Here is a 13,157-nt window from a genome sequence, read left to right as displayed (position 1 = left end):
TCCCCCCCGGAATCGTAGACTGTAGAATGTTTCTACGCTCCCCCTATCATCTCCATCCCTGAGGTTATCGCAGATTAGAAGGCAAAAAAAACGCACTCGCGATGACATGTTTTCCCAGCTCATGCAGTCTTCCCGCACTGATAGGGCACAGCTTAATGCATGGAGGCATTCAGTGGCAGAGGCCAGGAAAGAATTAAGTGAGTGTGAAGAGTGGAGGCAGGACGCGATGCTGAGGCTAATGGGGGAGCAAACGGACATGATGAAGCGTCTGTTGGGCGAGCAAATGGACATGATGAAGCGTCTGTTGGAGCTGCAGGAAAGCCAACAAGAGCACAGACCCCTGCTGCATCCACTGTATAACCGCCTACCCTTCTCCCCATGTTCCAGAATCCATAGCCTCCTCACCCAGATGCCCAAGAACGTGGGGGGGAGGCTTCGGGCACCTAGCCACTCCACTCCAGAGGATGGCCCAAGCAACAGAAGGCTGTCATTCAAACAGTTTGATTTTTAGTGTGGCTACAATAAGCAATGTGGCCTTGTCCTTCCCTCCTCGCCGACCCCACCGGGGCTACCTTGTCCGTTATCTCATTTTTTTTTTAAGTAATAAAGAAAGAATGCATGGTTTCAAAACAATAGTTACTTTATTTTGAAGGTGGGAGGGTGGTTGGCTTACAGGGAATTAAAATCAACAAAGGGGGCGGGTTTGCATCAAGGAGAAACACCCACAACTGTCACACCGAAGCCTGGCCAGTCATGAAACTGGTTTTCAAAGCCTCTCTGATGTGCAGTGCTCCTTGCTGTGCACTTCTAATCCCCCTGGTGTCTGGCTGCTCAAAATTGGACACCAGGCAATTTGCCTCAACCTCCCACCTCGCCATAAACGTCTCCCCCTTACTCTCACAGATATTATGGCGCACAGAGCAAGCAGCAATAACAATGGGAATGTTGGTTGCACTGAGGTCTGACCAAAAGCACCAGCGAGCTTTTAAACGTCCAAAGGCACATTCTACCACCATTCTGCACTTGCTCAGCCTATAGCTGAACTGCTCCTTACTACTGTCCAGGTTTCATGAGCCATGGGAGCAAGGGGTAGGCTGGGGTAGGTGTGACTGCGCGGTGCTGCCAGCTGGGAGAGCAGCCTGAGGCAGAAGCCTCCAGCTCGCAATAGCAGCAGTGATGGTGAGCTGAGCGGGCTCCATGCTCGCTTGCCGTGCTATGGCATCTGCATGGGTAACGCAGGAAAAAAGGCGCAAAATGATTGTCTGCCGTTGCTTTCACGGAGGGAGGGGCGACTGGCGACATGTACCCAAAACCACCCGCGACAATGTTTTTGCCCCATCAGGCACTGAGAGCTTAACCCAGAATTCCAATGGACAGCGGAGACTGTGGGAAGTGTGGGATAGCTACCCACAGTGCACCGCTCTGTAAGTCGATGCCTGCCACAGTAGTGAGGATGCACACCACCGACTTAATGTGGACGTACGCAATCAACTGTATAAAATTGATTTCAAAAAATCGACTTCTATAAAATCAATCTAATTTCGTAGTGTAGACATACCCCTATGGAATAGAACCATTGCTATGTTCCAAAGCTTTATTTTTTTCTTTTTAGGTTATTCCCAACTATTCCTCCAGAGATGAATATGAGAAAATGTTTGCAATGGGAGTTACAATGTAAGATATGCTTTATTATTACGCCTGTTTCAAAGGTTTGCAGTCTTATATTAACTAAACCTGAGTCAGGTACCAGTTACCTTTTGATTAAAATTTCTAATGTAGAGGGACTTTAACTGTGTTCCATAACTAAGGTAAGATCCTGATTCAGCACAGCACTTAAACACATGCTTAATTTTAAGCACAAGTGATCCCATCTGTGCTCAGCAAACAATTTAAGCACATTGGGACTTAAAGTTAAACACATGTATAAGGACTCAGCTGAATCAAGGTCTAAAGCCTCGGTCATGACCAAGACATGATATTTTTGATATTTTGGAAATAAATAATTTGATTACATTTTATTTTTTCATTGCTCATCCAGTTTATGGAGCAGGGGGATTGTTCACTCAATTATACAAGACTTTGCATGTCATGGTGAGAATTAACAGTTATAGTGCTGTGAAAGTCATGGGGAAGTAGGTGCACATAAATAAGGAGCAGAGATGAAGAGGGTTAATATAGAGGATGAACATGGAGGCTAGCATTCTCAAGGGAACCTATGAGAGTTAGAAGCAACAGAGGGTCCTGTGGCACCTTTAAGACTAACAGAAGTATTGGGAGCATAAGCTTTCGTGGGTAAGAACCTCACTTCTTCTCTTGCATCTGAAGAAGTGAGGTTCTTACCCACGAAAGCTTATGCTCCCAATACTTCTGTTAGTCTTAAAGGTGCCACAGGACCCTCTGTTGCTTTTTACAGATTCAGACTAACACGGCTACCCCTCTGATACTATGAGAGTTAGGAATCTCTGGTAAAATTTTCAAAAGCACCTGAGTGATTTAAGTGCTAAGTTGCACTGAAAGTCAAGTCACATCTACACTGCAAAACCAAAACAACTCTCTGCAGTGAATCTCAAAGCCCAAGTCAACTGACTTAGGATTGCAGGGCTTGTGCTGCAAGGCTAAACATAGCCATGTAGACGTTCCTGCTCAGATTAGAGCACAGGCTCTGAGACCCTCTCCCCTCACCTGGTTTCAGAGAGTGGGCTCCAGCCCAAGTGGGAATGTCTACACTGCTCTTTTTTAGCTCCACAACACAAGCCCAGCAGCCCAAGTCAATTGACCTGGGCTCTGAGGCTCACTGCAGTGAGGTTTTATTTTGCAGTGTAGATGTATCCTGAATCACTTAGGTGCTTTTGAAAATTTTATCCTCAGTTTTCATTGACTTTCAATGGGGATCCAGCATCTACATCACTTCATCCCCATTGGGAGTCCCAGCCAGAGTGCTTAGCCCACATAAAGCCATGTTTCCAGTTTACTTGTTTGTGCTGCAGCTGTGCACTCCCAACGCTCCTTCTGTGCCCATATTTGACCTTATTACAATAAATAACCAGCTTTGGGCTTTTGAGGTGACACTGCCATTGAAGTTCAGCACATGGAAGAATGGCGAGATATTGACAAGGTTTCCTCTTTTTGATGGTGGTGGACAATCACTTACTCATAATGCAGACAGGATTCAGTTACATTGTAAACTTGATAATACCAGGTTTTCTAACAACAGATAACATAGCCACAGAAAATGCTGTTTTAATTTTAACCTTATTCTGAATTGAATAAAATGGACATCATTGTGCTCACTTCAATTGATAGGTATGGACAGATGACAGCAGGGAGCTATTGCTACATTGGACCACAGGGAATTGTCCATGGAACTGTGGTAAGAGATTTGGGGAGGGTCTATACGTTGTCTGCGAGAGTTGTCTGCCGGTGGGTGCTGAGTTGACTGTTGTTATCAGGATGCTCCTGACTACTAAAGGAAATTAGTTTTGCCACCTCATTAAGAGAACTGTAGCTCCTCCCCAAACTCTGCAAATCAGAGATGGAATCATGATCCAGATCCATAATTTGAGAGTGTCTGGATCCAAGGTTTTAATTTAGGCCCATCTCTAGTTACAACAGGTGAACTGGCTGAACTTGTATTGTCCTAGTACCTGCTCCATTGAATGTAACATGTTCTTGGTCCCTCATTTTATTTAGTACTGAAATACTGTATTTTGTGTCTGCCAGATTCTTCTTGCATAGTGTCTCAAAATCCTGTCTAAAGACTTGTGTGCACAGATTCTGTAACCCATGAGTATATCCACAGAGTCCTTTGGATTGAAAGGGACCTTTAATTAATATGTATTCGATTCCCTGGCCTCATGACGGGATTGATTCTGGCACCCGTAAACCATCCACAAGACTTGGATGTCTCTTAAATATGTTCAGGCTCAGGAATGATGAGTCTACAACCTTGCTCGGCAGCTTGTTCTATTCTTTAACCTTTCAGATAGTTTCTACCGATATTGAATATAAATTATCCCTTAAATCAGTTCCATTGTGTTTCAAGCATTACATTCTTGCAAAAGGCTGGGAAGAGCACTTGACCCTCCTAAAAACACCAGTACCTTAGAGCAGGGGTGGCCAACCTGAGCCTGAGAAGGAGCCAGAATTTACCAATGTACATTGCCAAAGAGCCACAGTAATACATCAGCAGCCCCCCATCAGCTCCCCTGCCCCGCTCCCAGCGCCTCCCACCCACCAGCAGTCCCACCAATCAGCATCTCCCCCTCCCTCCCCGCACCTCCTGATCAGCTGTTTCGTGGCATGCAGGAGGTTCGGGGGGGGAGGGAAGGAGTGAGGGCATGGCAGGATCAGGGGAGGGGGCAGGAAGGGGTGGAGTGGGGGCAGGGCCTGTGGCAGAGCCAGGGGTTGAGCAGTGAGCACCCCACGGCACATTGGAAAGTTGGCGCCTGTAGCTCCAGCCCCGGAGTCGGTGCCTATACAAGGAGCCGCATATTAACTTCTGAAGGTCTGCATGTGACTCTGGAACCACAGGTTGGCCACCCCTGCCTTAGAGTATCTTAACCAATTCTACTTGTAAACAAATGTAGGCTTGACCCAATATCTAATCAATGCAAAAGTACAATAGAGATACAAACGTGTTAAATATCTTTAAATTTTAGGGATTTTAGGGAAAGGGGTTATGAATAATTGCTTTGTTGTGTACTGTGTGTTAGCTAACAGTGCTGAATGCAGGTCGTCGCTACTTGGGTGTGGAGGACCTGGCTGGGAGGGTGTTTGTCACCTCTGGTCTTGGAGGGATGAGTGGTGCTCAAGCTAAAGCTGCAGTCATTGCTGGATGTGTGGGGATCATTGCTGAGGTAAGACCAACACCTCTTTGTTTTCATTCTGTAGTCCCTTTGCAGGGTTCCTTTATACACTGTCTCAGATCCCTCTACTCTCTGGAGGCTTGTTCCTCATTCCTTTCAGTTTGCCTTCCTGTAGTAAACTCCATTCTGGTAGCATCTATGCCTGCTCAGTTATAAAATTCCCTACCCTACCACTGTGTAACGGGCAAGAATTGTGTGAAACATGCAATTTATGTGATCCTCATTTAAAAAAAATATTCTCCCCCCAACAGCTGTGTACCCTTTCCAATGCTTATTATAAGCTCCACTCCCTTCCCTAAAGTCCCCCATCCTCTATAGTTTGTTTTCAGTTCATTGGATTTGATTATAAGCTCCTCAGAGTACGGACCTTGCCTTTTGCAAAGTGCCAGGTACATGCCTAGTGCTATTTAAGTAATAAACAATCATTCTCTAAGTGAGCCAGTTTTGAATGTTGGGGTTAAATTTGGCCCTAGTATAAATAGGCCTAACACCAATGAACTTGAATGGGAATTGTGCCCTTTTATGCCAGGACTCAATTTGGCCCAAGGTATTAAAAGAGGGGTGAGTATAATAGGGTTAATGCATCTGGCAGCCTCATCAAGGGAGCCTAATGGTAGACGCTCCCCAAATGTATGGACCCTCCCCAAATCTCTTACCACAGTTCTGTGGACTATTCCCTGGGGTCCAATGCAGCAGTAGTTCCCTGCTGTCATCTGTCCCCTACCTATCACTTGCAGTGAACACAAAGATGTCCCTTTTATTCAACTCAGAATAAGGCTAAAATGAAATTAGCATTTTCTGTAGCTTTGTTATCCGTTATTAGAAAGCCTGGTGTTATCAAGTTCAAATCTTAAATGAATTCTGTCTGCATTAAGAGTAAGAGATTAACCACCAGCAGCAAAAAGAGGATCCCCTGTCAATATCTCAGCATTGTTCCATGTGCTGAACTTCACATGGGAGTTTCACATCAACAGCTTGGAATGTTCTAGTTATTTTAGTGGGATTTTCAAAAGTGCTCAGCGTTGGCCTAACTCTGCTCCCATTGAGGTCAATGGGAGTTTAAGTCACTGGGTGTTTTACCATTGACTTCAATGGGAGGAGATTTAAATCAATACCAAGTGCTTTTGAAAATCCCACCCTTAAGCAACAAGGCCCATCACAAGGCATTTATTGATCAGCTAAAGACCACTGGGGCAGCACATGTCTCAAGTATTTATCCCAGCAAGTCCTGATCTCATTATAGTGGCCAGATATGAAAGGTCAATACAATTTCTCTTTCAAATGTTCCGTTTTGGTACACAAAGCTTTGGGCTGCTTCATTCTGTGCTTCGGATTTTGAACACCCCGATCCTGCACTGAAGTCCATTGTCTCAGTCCCCGGGTGCACCTTCCCAAACGCTGTATGGAGTGGGCAGCCAGGGGCTGGTCTCCCCCCGCCCCCCACTGCTCCCAGCATAACTTAGAGCAGCCTCAGTGCTGTTCTAAATTATACCAATTTGTAAAGGACTCCTAGAGGCAAGTACTTTGTCTGGGGAATTGCCAGAGTGCCATATCCTCTTTCACCACAGCACACCACTGATGTGCAGCCTCAGCTGGAGGGAGGCGGAATTTATCATTTGGCCCAGTGGGAGCATTGCCTGTGCAAAGACTGCCAGAGTGGCTTATCTATTTGATCCCCTAGAGGAAAGTTGTCTAACAGCTGCCTCTCAGTTTTTTAAAAAATGAGGGCAAGTAGCAACACAGTCTCTTCTCTTACTCCCACCTAGAGTAAGATCAATTTTTAATGATATTTTGCCAATATTAGCTACCTTTTATCTGTAAGTTAAAGACCACTAATGCATTAGCAATCCGCACACTGGATGTTATGAGCCCATCAGGTTTATAAAATGATGGATAAGCAACACATCTAAAAGCCAAACACTTGAATTCTAATGTTGATAAATGTAAGTATCCATAAGACTGAAATAAAATCCACCCTATTTGAAATATAAATAAAGAAAAACATTAAAGTCTCTTAGTGCCTGCATTTTTTGGTGGTTTTTATGTTCTGATGCTCCTTATAATGATTCTGTTCTTCTAAAGTTTTCTTTGGTTTCTAACCAGAGTTGATCAGAATAATTTTCTATACTCCAAAATGTAATAAACAGAGATCAGGCATAGACTAGGAATAATGGGGCTGTTATATATAATTATTTATAAAATCATTTTATTTATAATGATTATATAATCATTTATTCTTTTGCTAAAGAATATAAATACAGTTCTGCTCCAGCTTAAAGATCAATTTACTTCCCTTTTAATTTTTTAAAGAACTTTTCAACTCTATAGAACCGCATCCTGGCCTCCTTACTCAGATGGAAATATCACATTTCACACTTTATACTAAAGTTACATTTATAAACTATTTCAGATGAGTTAATAAATGATGAATCAAGGTTATAAATATGTCACAGACATGAATAGTATAGATAGCTATAAGCACATCTGTAGAAGGTTATGGGTTCGAGTTTCATTCAGTCTGACACTGAAAGGGCACCTTTGGGGGGAGGGATAGCTCAGTGGTTTGAGCATTGGCCTGCTAAACCCAGGGTTGTGAGTTCAATCCTTGAGGGGGCCACTTGGGGATCTGGGGCAAAATCAGTACTTGGTCCTGCTAGTGAAGGCAGGGGGCTGGACTCTATGACCTTTCAAGGTCCCTTCCAGTTCTAGGAGATGGGATATCTCCATTAATTATTAGTTCACCCAGCTGCAAAATGGGTTTCTGATTCATTGGATATGATGCTGGCTACATCACTCCTTTTTGTACCATTGGCTATGAAACTGGTGTGCCTTAACTGTGCCAGCCCAATGAGGCATTGGCTCGGGGGGGAGGGTGGATGGGTGGTTTTTGACATCAGTAGAAGGAGTTATACATGTTTAGAGGCAAGAAACTTATTGAGCTGTGGCAGGGTTTCTCAACCTGTGGGTCAGAACCCATAATTGGGTCACCAGAATGTTTCAAAGGGTCGTGTGGCAGTTCCTGCAGCTCCTGTGCTGTGGGGCTGGCTGGGCTGGGCTCTCAGCTCTGGGCATTGCAACCTCCGGGGTGGCAGTGCTGCTCGGGTTTGGCCCCACCCGCTGACTGGACCAAATTTGGGTGAGTGGAGTTGTGACCTGGCTCATGGGGTTGCAGCGCCACTCACTCAGATTTGGCCTATCTGGACTCTTGTCATCATGACGGCTGGGCCAAACTTGAGTGGCACTGGGATCCCAGAGGTTGCATTGCCTGGAGTAGGGAGGCGAGCCCAGCCAGCCCCACAGCACAGGAGCTGCAGGAGCTGCCACTGTGGGATGAGTGCCGGGTAGGGTTGCCAGGGAATGCCCGGTCAAAAAGGGACCCTGGTAGCTCCGGTCAGCACAGCTGACTGGGCCGTTAAAAGTCCAGTTGGTGGCACAGCGGGGCTAAGGCAGGCTCCCTACCTGCCAGAGCTCTGCACGGCTCTGGGAAGCAGCGGCATGTCCCCTCTCTGGTACCTATGTGTAGGAGCAGCCAGGGGGCTCCGTGCGCTGCCCCCGCCCCAAGCACCATCCCCGCAGCTCCCATTGGCCAGGAACTGTGGCCAATGGGAGCTGCGGTGGCGGCGCCTGTGGACAGGGCAGCGCGCAGAGCTGCCTGGCCGCGCCTCCACATAGGAGCCAGAGGGGTGGCATGCTGCTGCTTCCAGGAGCTACTTGAGGTAAGTGCTGCTGGGAGCCTGCATCCTGATGCCCTCCTGCGCCCCAACCCCCTGCCCCAGCCCTGACTCCCCTCCCGCCCTCCAAACCCCTCGGCCCCAGCCCAGAGCCCACTCCTGCACCCCAAATCACTCATCCCCGGCCCCACACCAGAGCCAGCACCCCCAGCCGGAGCCTTCACCCCAACTCCCTGTCCCAGCCCGGAGCCCCCTACCACACTCCAAACCCCTCTGCTCCACCCCCCAGCCCGGAGCCCCTTCCTGCCCCCTGAACTCCTCAACTCTGGCCCCACCCCGGAGCCCGCGCCCCCAGCCAGAGCCCTCATCCCCTCCCAAACCCCTGAACCAGCCTGGTGAAAATGAGCGACTGAGTGAGGGTGGGGAGAGTGAGGGAGAGGGGTGGAGTGAGTGATGGGAGGGGCCTCGTAGGAGGGGCAGGGGGCGGAGCAAGTGTGTTCAGTTTTTTGTGAGTAGAAAGTTGGCAACCCTAGTGCCAGGCAGGACCCCACACCGCTGGAAGGCAGGACCCGACAAAAACCACCCCAGGGTGTCCACCCCCAGACTATTTACTGGGTTGCAACAGGCCATAAACATTTACAACTGGGTCCTGAGCCCAAAAAGGTTGGGAACCACTGACCTATGGGACTCTAGGACAATTGACTAACTACTTATTAAACCATTCATTAGTCATTTACTAACTCATCATACATATATGCTTAATATAAAGTGTGCCTGAGACACTGTTGATATTGATGAGACTTTTGCTTAAGTGAAGACTACAGATCAGGGCCAGGGCTTACCAATACAGAACATTTAAAAAAGCGTTTTTTAAAAAGTTGATTGTTCACAATAGTGATAACATCAGACTGGGGTTAAGTGCTATATAATGCCCTCCCATTGGTAAGACCACAGTAGGATAGAACCTGTGCCCCAGACTTGAGCAGCAAGATTTTAAGTCATCCTCTGATGGGAACGAGTTTGGGCCAACTCAAAGGGGGAAGGGAACATAGCCAGTGTCATGACCCACAGGCCTCAAACCCAGGTCCACAGTGTGAGCCATGCATCAATCCTCCACTTGGCAGCCTGCTGACAACTGCTGGACCCATGAAGCCCAACCCCAGTTTGAGGTTCCGCCCCTGACGTCCTATTGGTGGAGTCCCAAAGCAGCTGATTGGCCTGCTGGCTCTACTTAAGCTAGCAACAGGAACAGGAAGCTGTCTGAACAACTGGGATCCACCCTGCTCTGGACTGTGTACCTTGTGGCTCCTGCTTCCGCTCCCTTGGCTCATGACCTCTGACTCATGGTTCTGATCTCCAGTTTGTCTCCTGCCTCTGACCCCGTCGTTTCCTGACCTGGCCTGACTCTGGTTACCAACTCTTGGTACTGATCTCCAGTTTGTCTCCTGCTTCTGATCTCCTGGTATCCTGACTAAGTCGACTCTTGACTCCTGACTGTGGACTTTGGCTCTGACCACTAGATCTGGCTGCCCATGACCTAGCCTTGACAGCCAGTAAAACCAGTGGATCAGCTGGGAAGTCCATATAGAACTATGCAGAGCCTGACCTATCATTTCAGTGGGCATTCTCTTCTGCACCAATCACTGGGTCACCTGTAGCATAGCTTCCTTTGCAGTCTTGCGGCCACTGGCTCTAGTTCTATGCCTGCACCCTACCCAACTCTCTGAGAGGTGTTGCGGGGAATTACTGCTGGTTCTGTCTCATTTTTTAAGGTCGGATTCCCTGACAGCTATTCATATGCTAGCAAAATTGTTGCAAACCCTGCATAGGTATGTTGGAATAAAAACAAAAGCTGTTATATATATATATATATTTCATAGCTTCACTTTGGGGCATAAACTACCTGCTGGGGCCTCTTTAACCTATTATGCAGAGGTATAGGGTTAGAGAAGAGAATCCCTAGTGTAACTCCACTAGTCCCACTGGAGGTACACTAAATATGATGTGAGCCCATGTGGTTGATGGCATTTTAAAAACTGTTGACTTGCTGATCAAAGAGCATAAAAGATTTTCTAGAATCTGATGAAAAGGAAGTTAATTTCTTTGGGTGTGTTGATGGGGTCTATGAAATGAGATCCAAGCCCCTATCAAGATAGGTCAGAAATACAGTATATAGGATACTATAACACAGGGGATTTAGATAGTCCAATCAGTGCTGCACTCAGACTTTTAGAATTGTAGTATCAGAACCCATGTATTTGTCATGTACCATTCTGCATTCTTTTCTCCATCACTGTTGTTTTGCCTGGTACTAAAACAGCATACTGTAGTAGGCTTGGCCAAGGTTCGGCCCTCAGCGGGGCTGTGGGGTATCCCACCGCCTCGCTCTGGTCCGCCGTCTGTCCTGGTCCAGCGGTAGTGTGGGACAGCAAACACACTGTTAGGGGCTCAGGCCCTTAGGCAGGGGCTGAGCCAATAGGTCAGAAAAACCCCCAGGCCCTCAAGCAGGGGCTGAGCCAATAGTTTGGGAACCCAGGCCTCTAAGCAGGGGCTGAGTCAATGGGTTGTAGCAGCCCAGACCCTAGGTCAGGGCGAGGCAGCAATCAAATAGTCAGTCAGGAACCCAGGCCCTTAAGCAGGGGCTGAGTCAATGTTTGTAGCAGCCCAGGCCCTAGGTCAGGGCGGGGCAGCAATCAAATAGTTGGGAATCCAGGCCCTTAAGCAGGGGCTGAGCCAAGGAGCAAGAGGTCCCAGCCTCTCTAGGCCAGGAGAAAGGGGGAGTCTGCCACCCAAGTCTGCCACCCAAGACAGCGGCGGAAACTCGCTGCTGTCAGTGGGGATCCTGGCTGCAACACACTGACATAGGCTCTGGCAGTGCTGCAGCCAGACTGGGGTCAGCTGCCCCCGGGCTACTTCCATGCTCCCCCTCGTATGGTACCTGGGCCGTCCTAGTGTCCTCGGTGCTCTCCACCAGCATCGGTTCCTCCGGGTAGGTAGCGAAGGGTATGCTCGGCTCCTCCTCGGGATAGCAGGAAAGGGGCAGGCTCGGCTCCTCCTTGGGGTAACTGGAAAGGGGCAGGCTCGGCTCCTCCTCGGGGTAACTGGAAAGGGGCAGGCTCGGCTCCTCCTCGGGGTAACTGGAAAGGGGCAGGCTTGGCCAGTCCTCCTCAGGGTACCGGGCGAGGGGTAGGCTCGGCTGGCCTGCTGCTGTCTCCCAAGCGGGAGCTCGGCCACAGACGTCTGCTCTCTCCGCCGGCTTGTTCTCCACTGAACTCTGCAGGCGGGCTTTTATATTTCCGGGTCGGCGCCGTGACCTCTGAGGGGCGGGCGCCGGACCCGGTGGCTCCGCCCACATTGGTGTTAGGGGAGGTTCGGCCCTCAGCGGGGCTGTGGGGTATCCCACCACCTCGCTACACATACAAAGAGAAGCAGTTTCCTCTATGTAACTGACTTCTTAGTGTGCTGTTCCACTGGTGTTGCCCCAAACCAGGGTTTTTTAATAATAAGCCTAATCAGTGGCATGGGAATTGATGGAATGTTTCACACACTGAAATAACTGGGCAAGAGGAGGCTTTCCATCAGCTTCGATGGGCATTATATATTTGGGGCTTGATCTAACTTTTTTTGTTTACATATAAATGGCTTGGTGGCTGAAAATGATGGAAAGAAAATGCTGAGGGTGGGCTGTGGGAATGCATGGCAGTTTAAATGTTTTATTATAAAATTGTGTGTGTGTGAGTGTGTGTGTACATGCACACCAGCCTGCCTGCTTTAATCGGTTGCTGTGGTGCAGCAGAAAATTGGCTTGCATGAGTTTTGCAGCCTGTATTGTGTCTGTAACTCATCATAACTCATATAAGAAGCTTCAGTGATGCATGTGTTTATCTATTAATCTTTAAATATGGAGTCACTGCCAAAGCCTCCATAGTATGTCTGTCGATTTGTGTATGTCTCTGTCTTGCACACACAGACACAGAAACACACCAAAACTAATGGTGGTGCAGGGTTCAAATTTGGGATTCATTTTATGTGGACCCTCAAAGTTCAGAACGACAAGGGCATTGGATACTTGGATTCCGTTTTGACCCATTTTTTTAATAGAAGTGACAGTTGGCTGGAAAAAGGAAAATATTTTTTGCTCATTTTGTTTCCTTTTTAGTTGAGATTTTTGAAAATTTTCCAAACAGCTCAAGAGAAGACCAAATCCAGTGATGGTTTTGGTTCAGCAAAACCTCCCTTAGTCAGGGCTGGAGCTGGTGAAAAAATTGCCACCGCTATGTTTTCAACAGAAAATGGCTTTTTGATTAAACAGACGTTTTAAATGGCAAATTGCAAGTTTCGCAGAAAATATTTGGGTTTTCATTGAAAATCTGAAAATGGAAACATTTTTCAGTTAGAACATGAACAATTCCAAGAGAAATAAAAAAATTGTTATTGTTTTTGTGGGGAAAATATTATTTCCTAACCAGCTCTCATTAGGAGTTTGTTTTTCTAAAACCAGGTTGGTTTGGATCTGGCTCAGTGCTTAATTTGTGCTGGGGCCTCTGGGCTTACCATGTCGTTTATGAAGTAAAAAAATTGCTTGAGCCCGGGCACCTCTTTCATTACTAATTAAGCAGTA

General features: G+C 47.4%; 1 protein-coding gene across 1 annotated transcript in view; it reads left to right on the top strand.

Moving 5' to 3' along the window:
* The window catches only part of UROC1 (urocanate hydratase 1), a 70,866-nt gene that overhangs the window by 22,037 nt on the left and 35,672 nt on the right, over positions 1-13,157 (top strand). Inside the window, exons 6-8 of the mRNA XM_065408136.1 lie at positions 1,613-1,674; positions 3,304-3,370; positions 4,713-4,856. Coding sequence (XP_065264208.1) covers positions 1,613-1,674; positions 3,304-3,370; positions 4,713-4,856 — 273 coding nt within the window. The remainder of the gene's footprint in view (positions 1-1,612; positions 1,675-3,303; positions 3,371-4,712; positions 4,857-13,157) is intronic.

The sequence above is a fragment of the Emys orbicularis genome, chromosome 7, assembly GCF_028017835.1.
Source record: "Emys orbicularis isolate rEmyOrb1 chromosome 7, rEmyOrb1.hap1, whole genome shotgun sequence".
Taxonomy (NCBI): domain Eukaryota; kingdom Metazoa; phylum Chordata; order Testudines; family Emydidae; genus Emys; species Emys orbicularis.
Note: the sequence above shows the minus strand (reverse complement) of the source record. Positions and strands in the feature narration are given on the sequence as shown.